At 32.0% G+C, this 19,409-nt stretch overlaps 1 protein-coding gene across 1 annotated transcript in view; it reads left to right on the top strand.

Annotated features, from left to right (window-relative positions):
- Positions 1-14,019, top strand: part of LOC107436862 (cytochrome P450 3A11-like) — a 57,745-nt gene extending 43,726 nt beyond the window's left edge. Inside the window, exons 7-14 of the mRNA XM_087152475.1 lie at positions 164-309; positions 4,842-4,954; positions 6,725-6,869; positions 8,521-8,684; positions 10,343-10,431; positions 10,529-10,672; positions 12,541-12,697; positions 13,854-14,019. Of these exons, the coding sequence (XP_087008601.1) occupies positions 164-309; positions 4,842-4,954; positions 6,725-6,869; positions 8,521-8,684; positions 10,343-10,431; positions 10,529-10,672; positions 12,541-12,697; positions 13,854-13,949 (1,054 nt within the window). The 3' untranslated portion in view covers positions 13,950-14,019. The remainder of the gene's footprint in view (positions 1-163; positions 310-4,841; positions 4,955-6,724; positions 6,870-8,520; positions 8,685-10,342; positions 10,432-10,528; positions 10,673-12,540; positions 12,698-13,853) is intronic.
- The last annotated feature ends 5,390 nt before the right edge of the window (positions 14,020-19,409 follow it).

Here is a 19,409-nt window from a genome sequence, read left to right as displayed (position 1 = left end):
CTAAAAAATATTTATTAGGGTTGTCATGACAGTCGGAATGCAGCGGAACGAATACTACAAACTTAACGTAATATTCCGTATCAACATGTAAGAACAGAAATCCCTTGTTTGTTTTAGATACAGCAATTAAACGGATGTTTCTTGATTAATTTTTGTGTTTTAGATTGTACGGAGCTTTTGCGATGGACGTTATAGCGAGCGCAGCCTTTTCAACCAAGATCGACTCTCACAACAATTCAGAGAACAAGTTCGTTACAGAAGCTCGGAAAATAATCAGGACTTCTCAAGGAAGATTTTCCGGACTTTTTCGTAAGTAGACAAGGACTTATTCATGCTAAGCTTATTCATGCTAAACAAAGCTTGTTCTTGCTAAGTGTATATGAATCACAATATAGACGGCTAAGTATAAGATACAGTGAAACCTGTTTTTGTGCGGTCCTTTTTTATGCGATTTTATTTTTGTGCGATTGGTTTTGTACGATTTTATTTTTGTGCGATTTTATTTTTGTGCGATTTTATTTTTGTGCGATTTTATTTTTGTGCGATTTTATTTTTGTGCGATTTTATTTTTGTTCGATTTCTTTTGTGTGATTTATTTTTATGCGGTATATGAATCTTAGCTGCGTTAGCACCAGTTTAATGTTTCCTATTAATGTGCATATACATGTTGTGGACGAACTCTGATTACGTGGTCTTCTTGACAACGATGTATCTGGACTTCGTGATGCTCTGTTTATTTACTTTCATTAGTTTATTTATTATCGTCCACTCCATTTTCTCTTCTGTTTAAAATTTATTCAGCGCTAAACAAGTTGAAGTAAATCAGTAAAAAATCGCATGCTGTGTTAAAATACTTAGTATTTTAAAATTAAACCGTTATTTTTATTTTGTAAATTCTCGTCTGCGTGTATCTCAAATACTACAGCCAGGGGTCCCCAACCCTATGCCCGCGGGCACCATGGCGCCCGTCGATCGATCTAGGTGCGCCCGCTGTTCAACTATAAAATATTTCAGTTTTCCATTTTCCCAATAAATGCTATGCAAATACATACTGAAGTACGCTGGCTTAGTAAAGGTAAAGTACTTGAATAGATTTCTACATATAATTGGAGAAATAAAAAATTATCTTGCAAACAAAAATCATACATTTTTAGAACTAAGAGATCCTCTTTGGCTAGCAGATTTGTCTTTCATAACGGACGTAAGGAAAAAACTAAATTATTTAAACTTGGAGCTGCAGGGAAAGGACAAACATAAAGCAAAAATGATAGAGGCTGTTAAATCGTTCAGAGCTAAGCTAGTTTTGTGGATATCACATTTGAAAATGAAGTCTCTTGTGCATTTTCCAAGCATGAAAAAATTGATAGGTGACAGTGAAATTGACATTTGTCATCAACCTCCAATTGCTTAAAGATCAATTTAATAGCAGCAATTTAATATCATCGAGTCTTTGATAACTTTTTTGTTAATCCTCTTACCAACCAAATAAACGTAACCGTAATAGCAACATAGATTTCAGAATTTCTTCAAGTAAAGCGAGAAGAATTGGAGATAGAAATTTTGGATCTCCATTGGATGACATTATCCTCAAAACTATTATATCACATGAGAAATTCTGGAATATATTTGAAGGACTAAATTCCATTCTTAAAAAGAGCATCATATTCTCCCAATTATGTAGCGCGGGTCAGCGAAATGCCATGCCAAACACCACATGCCACTGTATTTTATAAATAATTTTTTATACTTCGTATGTTTTAAAAGCAATTTAGTAATCATTTATTTTACACAAAAATATTAATTGCATTCATATGTTAAATTAATTTTTGAAATTTAATTTTTTGTGCACTATATGTAGTGTGTATTATTACCTATGTCTACCAACTATAAATTTATCTTGAAAACATAAATGGTGCCCGCCATTCGACCGATATTCTGGTATTTGCTCTTAGGTGCAAAAAGGTTGGGGGCCACTGCTATAGACGCTTCGTATTCAGAGTTTTATACACGATTCATGTGATAAAGGATTCATTTTATAGTGAGATTAAAGATAAATAAATTAATTACTTTTGTTTTTATTTATATGTAGTTTTTATGATTTTTATTTTATTTTTTAATCATAAGTACTCCCTTAAATGGACAGGAAGAACCGGAATCTATTACAGCAGATAAAATATATGCAGAGATCCAGATTTCGAAAAAATTGGAAACGCATTATCTTAAAATAGATACCAATAGGGAAAGACGCTTAAAATTCCAAAAAGAGCTGAGATCATGCATGTCTCACTATCGTGACGTTTATAAGCAATTGATCAGTCGACCGTCGTCACAAAAACTAAGGTACCAAAGAACAAATCAATTGAAATCCTATATTCAAGGGACGAAAGCGATTTTCAACCAATTCATTCCAAGAAGATGCGCGTTTTGGATTACGACGAGAAGCAGCTAACTATTTAATGTATAATTTGAAAACTTCTCCATGTATATGTACAATGAAGAATGAAATATTTTTGCAATTTCCTTAGGTCTAATTTAATTATTTAATTTAATTGAAAGCATTCTCACATCTATTTCATGAATCATTGATGTATTTTCTGAGTCCGACTTTTTTTATGCGGTCCCTATCGACAGCATAAAAAATGTTTTAGGTTGTATATCGTACAAAGTTGTTATTATATGTAAGAATTTATTACCACACAAAACAGGTTTTACTGTATCGATTTCTTAAGTTAAACCCAACGATGGGGAAAATGTCGTTTTTACGCGTTTGTGTACTTCAATAGTTGAAGTTGACTTCTTGTCTCGTTAAGAATGAAATTAAATTTTATTTATTTATTTTTGCAATTTATAGTGAAATGGCAAACCAATTACTAGAAGGGGTGGTAGACCGGCATTTGTTTGGGGGGTTGAAAGGGTAGTAATGCGAGTGGCTTATCCGAGAGATTTCATAAATGCCACAGTTCTAAATTAAAATCTGATAAAGTTTCTATTTGATAAATCAAGGAGATCAAACCGCTGGGGAAAAATTAAAGAATTAGGATGAGGGGTACTGCTTACTATATTCACTTGTTATTATCTGCAACATTTTCTATGTGTAGAAGAATGGATTATATCCAAAAGTGCCAGGCTTTTTGCTCAAAAGCCAATTGACATTTAACGATCTGTCATTGAATTTTGATGAATTTTATAAAATAAAAAAATATAGATAATAGTTATGAAATATTTTAATAAATTTATATTTAAATTAAAACTTGCTAAAAACAAATCCTAATGTCGTTATTGCTGTTTTTACGTTACTCATCCGTAAACTGCAACAATGGAATCTTGAAATTTGGAACATTTTCTCAATTAACATTTTCTCAATAAACACATCAAATCCTGGCCGAATTATAATACGAGTTTTAATCGATTGTTACAAACTGAACTTATCGTAACATAAAAATATTGTCAATTAATTTATCAAAATCTATAAATATTTGAAGTGTAGGCGGGGCTAGCCTGGTTGGGTCCATGTTCAGGAGGTCGTGAGTCTGCCGGCCGAAGACTCCCCGCTTATTAAATGATAACTGGTGCACGCTAAATCTGTCAGGGTTACAAAGTCCTGTAAGTTCCCATAGTTATTCAATGCCTCTGGGGGTACTGGGTCGGAGATTGACCGTGCTCTGGTTCAGGTTGAAATTACGATCTGCTGATAGATGGTGTGGGAATATGTGGGCTGTGACGTATCTGTGTGGCCGAAGTTGAGTTCTTGGTCATAGATGGCGACACTTTAAAACAGGAAACACACCCCTCTGCCTTAAAATAGGCTTGTCAGTATTGACAAATGGCATACGAAAATAACAAGACAATTTTAAATTCTCGAAACCAAACTGGATCTCTGAATTGGATGACAATAGAAAGTTTAATCACTCTCCAATCGCTACAACGTTGAATTTTGTTTATTTCGAGTTTTTTTTTTTTTTTTTTTATCTTCAATCGAAATGGCAATGAGTTTCTGACAGGTTAGAATGCTTAAGGTTCTAGCTATGTGTCATGTGCCACCTGTAAGTAATCATTTTTTCCCTAATGGATGAAGGCCAATTTCAAACGCAATTTTAGCCCTTTGCACTGCGATGTCACCCATCAACAGTCACCACTCTAAAATTAAAAATTTTTATACCTTAAAAATTAATAACCACATTATTTTAGGAAATTTAAAAATGATATAAAAATACTGTATTATGCATTGTAAATGATTTAGTACTTATATTTATTTCAAACAGCATTTTAAAGTATTCAGAGTGCAAAAAATTAACACTAAGTTAATTCCGACGTAAACAATTTAATATAGACAGTAAACTAATAATAATAAACTAATAATAAAAAGAATAAAATAATTTTAAATATTAAGTTTTCCACTCATACCGAAAAGGAAAAAAATAATTCGATTTCCGCCACACCTGGAACTGAAGATGTAAAGTGCATCACTTTCATTCCACCGAAAATTCTTTTTTTGATATTTTTCTCAAATTATACCCTCTATAGCTTGTCTATGGAAAGAACTTCCCTTGCCATTCATCTGGAGCTGCGGTGGTGGGTCAATATTTAAGACAGGTTTTGAATCAGGGGAGATAGAAACTACCCTCCTTAAAATGATTGGAAAATTCTTGTTTCCATAGCAGCAGACAGTTTTCTATAAACAAACTATAAGTTTTTCGTTTCAGGTTTGAGAAATATTTAATTATTTTTTTCATTTCAGTGAGAATGAGAAAAATTATAATTGTTTTTCTTCGTATTTTAGTGTATCATGTTTTTTAGTGTAGCATTTGTTTGTTTATTTATTTTTTAATTTTATTTCTCAGAGAAACTACCCAATTCCATAAGAAGATACGCATTCAAGTTGGCCTTCCGTAGATTTAAATTCTTCATAGACACGGTCCTTCAGATCATTTCGGAGAGGAAAAAAACTGGACAGGTACACTTGATTTTTTTAAAAAATGATCGGTGAGCTTTTCAATCTGAACAAAGCACGAAATAAACATGGGTCCAAGATGCGTGTTTAATAAAATGAACAAAAACATTTCATTCCGTTTTCACTGTAGAAAATGGATGCTCAAATTTCACGAAACTTTCTTCGTTTTTGATGAAACTGTTTCATGGTATATGCCTCGAGCGAATATTTCGTCAAAGTGACGAAATAACAATCGTCACTTCTTCGAGGAAACGAATTTTGTCAATAGTAAAGAAAGGTTTCGTCTTTCTGTTCTCCCCCCCCCTCCAAATAAAAAGTAATGCCTAATGCATCTAACTTTTCTAATAATCACTTTATTGTAAGCATCATATTGCTGGATCAATGCTGCTATATTAACACAAGAAACATAGATAGAACTGTGAGAAAAATTACACCCATGCCAGAAGCGGGATTCAAACCAGGGATGTTCCTGATACAAAGCTAATTCCTCGGCCATCCTACAGCCGACCGGCTTATTTCGTCACTTTATTTTCGATCGTCTAGTCTTCATAATAGTTTACAATCTACCACAATACAATACTCTACGAACAGGTTTTTAGTTAGGGAAACATTTTCTTCGTAGATTTGAGAATTCCGATTTTCGTTACAAATCACGTGATTTTGAGAACAAATTTTTTCTCAAAATGAACGAAATATAACTCAAAGATTGCTGAAGCTTCAAAATTGAGAGTTCTATTTTTGAGAATGCTCCATACTTCTTTTATCAGTATTGTTTTGTCTCTTAGTAATAAACTAATGGATCCAAATAAGTTCGTAATTTGATGTCTTCCAATTGCCTTTATCACTTATAGCATTTTTTAAATTAGTCTTTTTTTTTGTAAGTAAACCGTTGTTATTACAAGGTTTTCACAAGTCCAATAAAAATATAATAATGGTATTAAATGCACAGTGTACGAATTAAAATTTTTAAAAGCCACTATATCGTTTAGAAATCGGTATACGAAGAGATCATCTGCATTGTATCTAGCCACCCCTACCCAGAAGTCGAAGCGGGGGTGCCATCCCCTCTGCAGAGGATCAAAATTGTGATGGCATGTCTTCGGATCATCCTCAGGGGTGTTTCCCAGACCGTCGCCAATAGCACATCGTGCAGCTCTAGTGCGACGTAAATTAACTACAACAACAACAACCCTACCCAGAAGTCCTGGTAATGATTATGCTTAGTCTTTAAAAAACTAAGGAAAGGTAAGCACACAATTCCTTGTTTAATTCTTCAATTTTGGTTGAATATTGAAAAGACCTGATTTTTATTGCGTCCATTATTTTAAACACACATTTTGAACTGTTTCCATTTACTTAAAAAAGCAATTTGAACTGTTTCCATTTACTTAAAAACGCAATTTGAACTGTTTCCATTTACTTAAAAAGCAATTTGAACTGTTTCCATTTACATAAAAACGCAATTTGAACTGTTTCCATTTACTTAAAAAAGCAATTTGAACTGTTTCCATTTACTTAAAAAAGCAATTTGAACTGTTTCCATTTACATAAAAACGCAATTTGAACTGTTTCCATTTACTTAAAAAAGCAATTTGAACTGTTTCCATTTACTTAAAAACGCAATTTAAACTGTACCCATTTACTTAAAAATGCACTTTGAAGTGTTTCCATTTACATAAAAACGCAATTTGAGCTCTGTCCAGAATAGAGAGCTCTCTGATTTATTATATTTTTTGGATTTTGAGATAATCCATTACTCTTCGTTCTTTTCAGACCAAAAATGATTTTTTGCAACTTCTACTCGATGCTGCCACAGAGACGTCGAAAGATGAGGAAATGGAGGAATCGGTTGACATGGCAGCCAACTATGGAGATGATTGCTTACAACATAGCATATTTAAGACCACTTCTTCCAAACGTCAGTAGGCGATGTTTTTCTTACACTTTATGAAAAAGCAAGACATTCATACGAAACTCGCCATCGTTTATACTAATGTATTGAGCCGAGACGTTTCAAACTAAAAAATTGCGAATCTTGGCGTGTTTAGGAAGTGAGAACCATATTCAGTCTCTGTTGGAACACTCTGTTACCTTAGCTGTTGCGAAATTAAGTGTTTACTTAGACGAATTTCTACCTTTCGCCGAAATGGTAATGGATTCTTAAAACACAATGGATGCAAGAGGCACATTAAGAACATTCTGGAACTTTAAGCCATTTTAAGTTCTGCAGTTTTCTCGCAGCAAAATAAAATGTAACGTTAAGTTAAACTCTCAAAACAACGGTTTGCAATTTTTAAATGTGGAGCGATGATTGAATTGAAAGTTGCATTCATATCAAGCATTGAAGAATTTTTATTGAATTGACATATATTAATTACATTATTAAATTAATAAATATTTATTACATTATTTTAAATAGCATAATTTATAAGATTATGTAGGATGGTACTTTGCTAACTTCACACTAGAACTGCACAATGGGCTATTGCCGACAGTCTGAGAAATATAGGATGATCCGAGGACATACTATAAGAATTTTGATCCTCTGCAAAAGAGATCCCATTCTTGAGGCCCCTTTCTCAATTTAGACATAGGGAAAGGAAATTTTCTCCAGATCCCTGTACACGCATGCGAATATCGCAATCACTCAGTTATCTTAGCGTAGTAAAAAATCGAACCCTGGTCCTTTTCGAACCGGAGTCTAAATCTTTAACCACTGGGCTACGACGACCCCATATGGTTATGCACTAAGTAATTCATTCATTTACCAAAAAAAAAAAAAAAAAACCAGCAAAAAAAGTACAGAAGTCATGTATGTTACTCAATATCGTTCGTCAATTTACAAAAAAATAGGGAGATTACTTATTTAGGATTGGTTAAATAAATGATTCAGTAGAAAAATGAATACACTTTTTGTCCCAAAGTAATGATGATGAAAACCTAATAACTAAGAACCTACATCAAATATTCTACTTGACTGATTCGACATCCCTTTGTGGTCCAAGGTTTTTCCATTCTCCTATCGTCTTCCAAACCCAGGGTGTTCACTTTTAGTGCATTGAAATTCCTATTAATTCAATCAACCCGCATTCGTCTTTGAACGGGTTTAAAATAATATTAAAAAAAAACTTTGGATGCTAAAGAGGTTGAGTTCATTCAGCAGGCAAATATGCTTGAAGAAAAAAATCGAGGAAAAAAAACTGAGCGTTATGAACTATGATTAATAAAAAAAAAATATTTCCATTCTAAAATATCAGAAAAAAAAACTTGAGTTTCAAAACCGAACAACTGATATTAGTTGTTCGGTTAGATTAGTTAGTGAACTGATTAGTTAGTTAGTGAAATTCACCGAGTGAATTTTTTTAACTGAAAATGATGTGTTTCACTGATATTTTAAGCAATGATTTTTTTAAAAATTAATCATAGTTTATTGAGTTTGGCTTATTTTTTAAAATGCTCTCTAAAGCATTTTTAGACATATACATATACAATAAATATGCCAAAATTCTACTAAATTAACTCAATATACCAACAAACGTTTCGAAGAACAAACAAAATTTCTTTTTCAGGCATATCAAGGAATGAGTTGGTGGCTCAGAGTTTGGTCTTCTTCTTAGCTGGTTACCACTCGACCACGACAACGTTATCGTTAGTCACCTACTTACTGGCCTTGAACTCTGATGTACAAGAGAGGGCATACCACGAAATAAAAGATGTATTGAAGGAAACAAAGGTAAAACATTCTGAATAGTTTAGCCAGCTTCTTAAAGCATTTTGTTTCCGCATCCCCGACTAGTTCCTGATCAAAAATATTCAGAGATTTGTTTGGGAAGAATTTAATGTCTGTACTTGTAGACTTGGGCAACTTTGCTAGCTTCTTAAAATATCCTTTATGCAGCCCCGATAAATTCTTGAACGATAAAATAACTATAACATGTTGGTAATCACGCACTTATGTTAATAAAAGGTAGCAGAGATAAATAGTGCTTACCTTTGTCTTGTGCATGTTCACTTTATATGCTTCAATAGTGCAGGAATCCCTAGCGTGACTTACTCAAGGAATTGAGGCATTAATTCTGTAAAAAGTTCAGATTGCCGTTTAAAATCCGAGATTATTAGTAAATATTAGTGGGTGCTTTTAACAAGATAGAGGGCAGATGAGTAAAGAAGTGAAACTTATTAAAGGTTATATATTTCATAATTAAACAGCGCTATCCGATGACTGAAATTGGAAGATGTATGATGAAATATCTATTTTATAACATATTGTATTTATTGTACAGTACACAATAAAGAGAACACTTTGAATATCTTTGATCTTGTGAACGGATTTTCTCGTATTAGGACTCAATATTAATGATTAAAAGGAATGAACTAAACTGTGCTAATTAATTAGTGCAGATGATATTTTAAGTTTCAGTGTCAGGCACAAAAATATATCCTTTATTTTATACTTGGATTTCTGAGCCGGTCTAAAATTTGGACCCCTTAATGTTAATATTACTTTTTGCGTATTTCGCTATATCTTGAGAAATTATTAAGCGAACTTAAATTTTTTTGGAAGCAATTTTAAAATTTGTTTATTCAAAGATAATTCCATGCGAAAAAATAAATTTCAGTAAATATTTCTTATTTTTTTATTATTTTTTTAATAATAGCTGAAAATATTTTGAATTGTATGGTATAAAATTTTTTACATCATTTTAAATGATGTAATTTTAAATGGCAAAAAGCAAATTTTGAACGAAATCAGTTGAATAATTCTTGAGAAATTGAATTTTTAAAATACGGCTATTTTAAATTTTCCATCTTACAGTTAAAATATTTTTTCGACTTTTATTAAATAAAAAAAAATAATAAATACTCACGAAATATTTTTTTTCGTTTGGAATTATCTGTGGCTAAACAAATTTTATAATTGTCTACAAGAATTTTTCAATTCGCTCAAAAATTTCTCAAGATATGGCTAAATACTCAAAAGTAAAATTAACGCAAAGGGATCCAAACTTTGGACCGCTCTTCTGACCGAACTGTTATAGCCATATTCACCAGATTTTGGCTTCTTCCCCCTCCCCCCCATTTCTTGGGGGTCAGAAATTCGAATCCGTCAAAAAAAGGTATGTGTATTCAGAGAAAGTACGTTTTTGTGTCTTATTTCGCAACTTAAAATATCATCTGCACTAATTATTTAGCTTATTTGAGGTCACCCTCTCAAACCATTAAGATTGAGTCCTATAAGGTGAAGATCAGTTCATTTGATATTTAGATTAGATTCCAAGTTATTCAGGGTGGTTTGTTTACTTTATTTATTTATTTATTTATTTGCTCACTATGCATAAAGCGTTGTACATTGCTTTTTAAGTATTTAACATGTCCTGATTTGTTTTTTAGGGAGAACTTACGTATGAGAGTATTCATAAGATAAAAATTATTGACAACATCATTTCAGAAACTTTACGCCTCTACCCTCCATTCCCCACGTAATATTATTATTTTTACTCTTTTTTTTTAAAATTTCTAATTTCATCACTTTCAATAGTGGTGTATAAAATAATCATCATTTTCTTATTGAAATAGGATCGAGAGAATAGCTGCTGCTGATTACGAATTAGGAAATACTGGAATTAAGATTCCGAAGGGAATGACGATCGAAATTCCAGTCTATTCAATGAACAGGGATCCGGAGAATTTTTCTGACCCCGAACGCTTCGATCCAGACAGGTAGGCATTTTATTTATTTATTTTTTATTATTAATTTTTTTAAATTTATTTATTATTATTTCGGCTCCCTCTTTCAACCTGGAGCACCCCCCATCGAAATTCTCCGCGGCCACCGGGCTCTAGAACTTGCAAATCTTGTTATCAAGGCTTTTGGAGAACTCTAATCTTTGCACTAGCACTGCATGCATAGACACGACAACAACAACAACATTTATTATTATTTTTTTTTTTTGAGGGGGATTTACGGCAAACTTAACCTTTAAGCATTGGTCGGAGGTAACGCTCTACAAGTAGCGAAACTATTGTAGTTGCTACTTTTTCCGTAGTTTGTAGTGTAGTGCGCTACGTAAAGACAACGGCAATACTAAAAGAACTCTACAATACTAAAACAAGACTCACTAAAATACGAAAAAGAAGTATTGTAGTGAGTAGTGCGAACAAAAAAACAGTAGTTTGTAACAATTCCTGGCAATTACTTTTAATGTTAGTTAAATAAGGAAACTAAGTTAAACGCTAAAAATTTTTCGAATCTGATTGGTGCAAATCCTTTGCAGGCCCGTCAACGTACACAATGAGAATGCCTCTGTGGTCGAGCATTAATAAGATGTACGCCTGATGCTCGAAAAAATCCGGTGCGAAATCGGTCCAGTTGTCCAGAAGGCGAATTTTAAATATTTGATTTTTTTAAATTCGATTTTACAAGAACTATAAAGTAAGTTTTTGTGCCTGATTTCGTTACTTGAAATATCGCCTGCATTAATTAATTAGCGTATTTACGGTTAGCCTCTCAATCCATTAAGATTCAGTCCTAGAACGCGAAGTTCCGATCATCAGATCAAAAGTTATTCAGGGTGATCCATTTTTTATTTTTTTGCCCTGTTATTTATTTCTTGAAGGGTATAAAAAAACATTGATAACTTAAATCACAGAAATTTGATAATCTCCTAGCATTTCTTAAACCACTGTCGAGAAAAGCATAGAATTTGAAAGTTTAAAGAACAAATTCGTAAAAAGTACTAAAGAATTAAGAAAACAATTTCATGTAAACGTGAATTAAAACTTCTTAATATCTCCTCAGATTTAACCAAGCCAAACATTGGTTTTCCCCCTCTTAAAGGGTGACTGTTTATAATCCAGAGCCTACATATGTGGATAGAAAGCCGTCTATGGAATTTTTCCTTCATTCTTACATTCTTTCGTAACAGTAAAGTCTATATGTATTGCCTGAATTCATCGAGGGTGACTGTTTATAAACCAGAGCCCATTCCATACTAACTAATTGTTGTTGTTGTTGTTGTTAATTTACGTCGCACTAGAGCTGCACGATGGGCTATTGGCGACGATCTGGGAAACATCCCTGAGGATGATCCGAAGACATGCCATCAGAATTTTAATCCTCTGCGGAGGGGATGGCACCCCCGCTTCGGTAGCCCGACGACCTGCGCGCGAAGTCGAGCACTTTACGGTAGCACAGTTTAACGAGGACCCATACTGCACACCCTCGGTCCCTACGCAGACTGATCCAAGTGGTCACCCACCCGCACACTGACCGCAGCCAGTGATGCTTGACTTCGGTGATCTGCTGGGAACCGTGTCTTATCGATCAGTCCACTGCGGGACCCATACTAACTAAAAAAAATGTTTATTACATTGGACAATTGAAATTAAAAATGAAAGTATTTTAATAAAGACTACAATTTATCAAATTAATTGATTGAGTATCAAATCTTTCTCTCTCTCTCTCTCTCTCTCTCTCTCTCTCTCTCTCTCTCTCTCTCTCTCTCTCTCTCTCTCTCTCTCTCTGTATACATATAATGTTAAGATATAATGTTAAGATATAATTTCTTATGTTTTGCTCTTTGTAACAGATTCAATCCTGACCAAAGAACTGAGCAGATTCCTTACAGTTATTTGCCGTTTGGAGCGGGTCCTCGAAATTGCATTGGTATGAGATTTGCGCTGATGGAACTGAAAGTGTGCTTAATTCATGTGTTAAGCGCCTTTAAGATTACTCCAAAAACAAAGGTATTTTAGAACAAGATATTTTAGAGCAAGAGTTTTAGAACAAGAGTTTAGAGTGAATTTATGATAATACTTAAGACTCAACGTGCGCAAGGCTTTATAATTTTTTTGTTTGTTTCATTTGGGAAAAAAATAAGTACAATTTATATAAAACCCGTCGTTTAATTGAATTAAAAATAATCATTAAATGCTGTGTAATAACTTCGATCACCAGTGCGTGACTCGAAACCACGGAAGCGTTATAGCAATATTAGGGAGATTTCGCACGTTTACCGTACAGTCGCGTACGTTAGATTTGAAGCAACTGCGCATGCTACGTATCTTAACGTTACGTTAGCTTAATTAACGCTACAAAGACAAAACTACAATGTTTATAATGTTAAATGTTGTTTTCTGTTTAAGACGACCCTCAAACTAAAAACATGGACATAGAATGCGAATTTGAAGAAATGTATTGATGAAATTTAGAAATGAACCATGCTATATTACTACTAACTTATCAAAGTAGTTTATAGCCAACTACTGTAAGTTACGGTTATTTGTGAAACTCATGCAAAAACTAAATTTCTTCAATCTTTGGTCACAAATATAAATTATAAGCTGCATTCTTTATCGCCGAATGAATCAAAATCTACCAAATTTTTCTTCTTAATACTTCATTTTTTCCAAGAATGCCGGAAATTTTTACTTATGGAGAAGAATAATGCGGATTCTTTAATCAATTCAAAACATAAAAAAAGTTATTAAAAGTTTTTGTTGTTTAAAAAATTTGAATGAATGTCGAATACGAAGCAAATAAAAGAAAAAAAATCCCCAAAAGGGAAACTAATCCCTAAAATAATTTTTATTAAATGCAAATAAAAAATTAGCCTACTTATTTTACCAAAATGTATAGGCGTGAAACTGTAAACAAATATAAATGAAAAATAGTAATAATAATAATAATAAAATGAGAAATGCAGTTAAGGAAGAAAAATATTACGTCTTTCCATATCGTCCCAGCAAAAAAAATAGCACTATACTTTTACAAATAGCCATGTTCAGCTTTTGGGATTCTTATGAGAAGTTCTGATCATTCGTGGATTTTTTTTAAAAAAAGTCTAAAATCACAAATAATTTTATAAACGACAAAGTAATGTAAATTTTTTTATTTATTTAGGATCCTTTAAAGTTTTTGAATAGCAGAAATTTTCTAACAACTGAAGACATATTTGTGAAGATGGAAATGCGACAGGATTGTCCTTTAAAGGAATAAATAGAAGAAAAAAGAAAGAACGAAAGATGTATTTTATAGTTCTATTTTTATTAAAATGTTGATACCATCATGTTTTTTGGTATTTTTCAAAAGTTGTAACGCAATTCTAGGTTGCTTATTGAAGTTTTAAAATTGAAAAGCAGTTATAGGAAAAGTACATAATATGATCTATTTTATTTTTATTTTAGAACCGTGGCTCAGCGACAGATCTTTTGTAGCAGGAAAAGGTGGTTCTTTGAGCCAAAAACCATTTGAAATTGACGTGTAGGTTTTAAAGAGATGACACTTAGACAAAAATAATTCTTCCATTTATTATATGGTGTTAAAACCGATCATCGATGGTGCTAGAAAAAGTGGTCTTTTTTCAGTAAAGTGGTCAGAAGTCTTCCATTCACTATAGGGCAAACATCAATGATGCTAAAAAAAAAGAGTTCTTTTTTTTTTTTTTAAAAAAAAACGAAAGTCTTCCATTCAATATAATGCGAGCATCTATGATGCTAGAAAAAGTGATCTTTTTGTTGTTGATTTTTTTTTTGTTTTAAACAGAAATCTTCCATTCATTATAGTTCGAATATAGATGTTGTTAGAAAGAGTGGACTTTTTTTGTTTTATAGTTCGTCATTGAGGTGTATAATTTTCATTCAAACACATGGGACAGTGGTTCCCGAATGGTGTTCCGTGGAGCAATAGGTTTGCGTGGAGGTGCAAAAAGGTTTCTTTAGGTTTAGGACTTGGTTAAGTTAGAGATTTAGATCTTCTTTATGTTAAGAGTACCTCGCAGTAGAGATTTGTGAAACTTTATTTATATTTAGATCTAATTAATAACCTATTAGTTACTTATTATTTCGACTATGCTTATGAAATTATTTAAAACGAAATACCAATTAAAAAGAAATAATAAATCTTTTTGTATAAAAATATATTATTTTTTCAAGAACAATATTTTTAACATATGAAATATTTATATACTTGTTTTGCTTTTTAATTTCAAAGATTGGCATTGATTTACAATATTATCGAAAGAGCTTGCATTTATAAAAATCTCCTTTAATATTTCCCATCGCGCATTTCAAATCAAAATCAAATAACTAAATTCGTTACTTAAGAGATATGTTTCCCTGGTAACCATTTTCATCGTCTATAACAGTCCTTTTAGTTTTCGTTTAAAAAATAAATCATAATGTTGGCTTATTTGTTTCATTTTCGCTAATGTATAGACTCCATAAACTAATTTAAAACTTAATTAGCTATCACTCCAGGAGTAGTGAAATCGATTGCCTTGTTATATTTAGATTAATTAAAAAAGAACGATAAAAAAATTTCGTTCTTCTTTTAATTTTTTTCAAAATAAAGTAGTATTTTATTGGTTCATTTGCTGCCAATTGTTTTTATATGCTTCATTAGTTATAAAGTCGGGGTTCCACCAAAAAAGTTCAATCATTCAGATTTCCATATCTGAAATAAATTGGAAATCGCTGCTATAGGGAATACTTTGTTATGTTTCTTGTGGTGTGTTCTTTCTCGTCAAATAAAATTTTTCATAAATAACCTTGGTCCAATTCACTGCTAACACAATAATTGCTAATTCCTACTATACTTATACTATATATACTATATAATAATTGCTATTTTCTATATACTTATTTCTATTATAATTGCTAACATAAAGTGTGCTAATTTATTTTTTGTAGACAACATTTTAAGTTACGAAAACATGACGAACTAATATCAAACAAATTTAAGTACTACTGATGAAGTACTAATATACAATTATATAATTACGTGTCAAAGATAATTCCGCGTAAAAAATATTTTTTAATAATTATTGCTTGTATTTAACGATAATCCAAAGAAATTTGAATTTTAAGATAGACAAATTTTATTTCATCCTTTTAAAAGTAATTTCAAGTGATAAATATAAAATTTGAACAACAGCAATAAAATAGTTCTCGAGGCATAAAATGTTAAATATACGACTTTTCAATAATGCATATTCTTGGGATGGATATTTTTAATAATGGATACAATGGATGGATAACTTAGAACCTATTCCACTTAACTCGTTCACATTTTGTATCATTCATTCACCATTCAATTTTTTTATAAAGTAAAATAATAAATTTCAAAAAAAAAAAATTTTTACATGAAATCATCTTTTAACAATTGTGTGCAAAATTTTATGATTTCGAGGTAAAAAGTTCTTTTCGAAAAAGTTCGAGGTAAAAAGTAAAATGTATATAGAAGCTGAAAAATTCAAATTAACATTAACACATAATCGTTAAGTTGAATTTATTGTCAATCGAAATATCTACCACTTTTCAACTAGATAAATCTCTCAAATTTCAATTGGATTCCTGTGTCTGATACCCATTCAAGTTACAATTGTTTTGTTTTTTTAAATGCTGCAAGAAAAACGTTTCCGAAACAATTTTTTTAGCACTTTTCCATAAGCAAGCTAACAAATAAAAAGGGAAAAGAAAATTGATATTTTAAAAACAGCATTTTCTAAGCGTGATATAAAGATTTTTCGAGAACTTTTTATAAGCAAACTAACAAATAAAAGAGGAGAAGAAACAAATTTGAAATTTTAAAAACGACGTTTTCTGAGCGTACGATAAAAGGAGAAAATAATTCTGTTCTTAACAGACCAAAATATAAAAATCGTATGGCACCTCACTTCAGTAATAAACTTTTATCGACACCACAAAACCCTTTTCTCATGTCTTTTAATGTATTTTTCTGACAGGAACAGAATTTTTTTTCTTTTTTAAATTTATTTGAAAAACTTAATAGTTTACAAAGTTATTTTACCTTTTCAAAATTTAACTTCCATGCAATGTGCTTGATGTTTTCATCTTTTAGCATTTTCTGGAGAAACTGATGATGAAACTTACAAGATATGTTGGATTATTATTTGTTCAAAAGCAAATACACATTCATTTATTCATATTGACAATTTATAACAAAAAATACAAATTCAGAAGGTATAATTTCCAAGTATAAAATGAAGTATAATCATGTAATAACATTACTGTACATGCATATTTTGTTTAACTTTCTTAAAAGGCTTAAATCTATTTAGAATTATTTCTATATTGAATACAGTGAAAAAAATTTCTGTTTCAAAACTGAAATCAAAGACACTTGTTGCAGAAATCTCTATCTTTATTAATATTTGCAAAAATAAATTTTTACACTATGCAATGCAAACACTTTTTATCAAAAATTTTTTCATCACGTTGTAAAAATTTATATTTTATTGTGAAATAAAATTCATAAAAATATCATATACGACTGCTAAAACATTGGCTAGTTTTTTAAGTATCCCTAATATTTATTTTCTTTTTACCAAACTTTTTCTGTTGAGATCTGAGCCTGACTCCAACTGACAGTTAAGTTAAAATGTTAATTTTCAGCGATATCCATCAAATAATCTATGTCATTTACCTCTTCAAAGTTATTACGCATTTCTTACAGCCGGTACATATCTTTTCCTTATTTAAACAGTTTCGAGAAATTCAAAATTTTTCAACTCGAAAGCACTGATAGCAGTTGTCTATTTTGTTTGTTTGCAAAATCGATTAGCAGGTAGCCAAAGCCATGTAGATAGTCGGTTAACCCATTCGATACCTTCTCAAAAACAGAGATTTATCCCCGCGGATAATCTGCAGATTTCGACTGGAGAATAGCGCTTTATTTTATTTTATAACCGTAGTTTAACAATCAATCCGATTTTTTGGGTTTGCGACTATTAATATGCAACTCCTTAGCCTTGCAATTTTTCACCCAATCCAGAAGACAAGAGAACTTCTGGATCAAATATTGGGAGAAATTTGCCTTCTCGGAGTACTGTTTTTTGATGGTACTAACCCGCATTTGCGTTACATGGAGTGTAAAACTATACGAAAACCTACCACGGTTAGACTGGCGGAAAGGGGATTCTAACCCATTATTCGTCTACCACTAAAACTATTTCACGTCAGCACTGTGGTCGAGGCAAGCCGGATGCGGAATGCGTATCAACCAGTCATCGCTGGGATTGGAACCGGGTTCACCTCATTGGAAGGTGAAAGCTCTATCCTCTGAGACATTACGGCTTGGAGAATAACGTTTCGTGTTTAACTTAACTCGTAACAATGGATTACCCAGAGATAACTCGTGTTGGTGCGTACGGGTGTAAGTGTGCTAATTTTTTATAGCTCTGCTGATTTAATCAATTGACGGCCTATTTTTCAGATTCTCTAGAATCCGTCGCCAAATATATATGTTTGTTTAGAGCAAGTACGTTTTTGTGTTTTGTTTTCGCAACATTACATATTGCCAGACTTCAGTGCTGACGTAAAATATCCTCAGTGGAAGACGATCATGGGTTAGAGTCCCCTTGCCGTGAGGCTAACCATAGGAGGTTTTCGTGGTTTTCCTCTCCATGCAACCCAAATGCGGTTGAATTCCATTAAAAAGTCCTCCACGAAGGCAAATTTCTCTCAATACGTAATCCAGGAATTTCTTTGTCTTCTGAATTGAGTTCAAAATTATTTTGCTTCGGAGTTGAACATCTCCCCAAAAATTGGATCGACTGTTCAACGAAAAATAAATGTATGATTGTAGAATAAAATATGACTTGAATTTCGGGTCCCGAATTCAGGAGAACTCGTCCCAGGCCCTCAAATCTCTCAGGATCCCAGAAGGGGGACTCTAAAACTTATAAGGGTAAAATAATTACATAATTTTCAGAAAATTTATTAAAAATTCTCTATGTCTAATATATTATAATCTTTCTTTAAAATAATTAAATTTTGGGAAAAAATTATATTTAGTCATAATGGTATAAAAAGAAGAGACTGCACTCACTGTCCTATTTTGTTTTGCGTCAAGTCACAGTTCTTTTTAAACTAATTTCTTATTACTATCTTCCAAATAATTAAAATTTACTGAGGGTGTTGGTTTAGCAAAAATGTAACAAATTTTCTTTTTTTTCCCTTTCGCTCTTTAAGTTCTGTATATTTATTTGATAATTTTTATTACTACTTAACATTTACAATTTAATGCAGGAGTTTCCTTGATGCCGTGCATACTTAAAAGTATTTTAATGCATAATGCAATTATATTTGTAAAACAAATTTTAAAAATTAAAAAAACATATATATTTTCCTGAATTTTGTGAAAAACGCTTAATGTGAATTGAATTTCATAAAAAGATTCAATATTACTCAATCTATGGTCAATTAAGGCAGTAGGTTACTCATCAGCCCATCAACATTCACCCAGTCCTGGATCCCCTTAATAAATTTAGATGGCGTTTATCGAGGTTTAGCAATTGGGTACTTGCACTTCGAGAAGAAGAATATCAAGCATACCCACACATGTGATCTATGACGTCAAAGATCGTCGATAAACAAAATGACGTGTCAAAGTTGAGCTAAGTTTTTCCACACAAGTTAGAATGTTTATTAACGTGAA

Source organism: Parasteatoda tepidariorum, chromosome 9, assembly GCF_982258835.1.
Source record: "Parasteatoda tepidariorum strain Cologne lab strain chromosome 9, Ptep-v5.0, whole genome shotgun sequence".
NCBI classification, from domain to species: domain Eukaryota; kingdom Metazoa; phylum Arthropoda; class Arachnida; order Araneae; family Theridiidae; genus Parasteatoda; species Parasteatoda tepidariorum.
The sequence above is the reverse complement of the archived record's forward strand: the minus strand, read 5'-3'. Positions and strand labels throughout refer to the sequence as shown.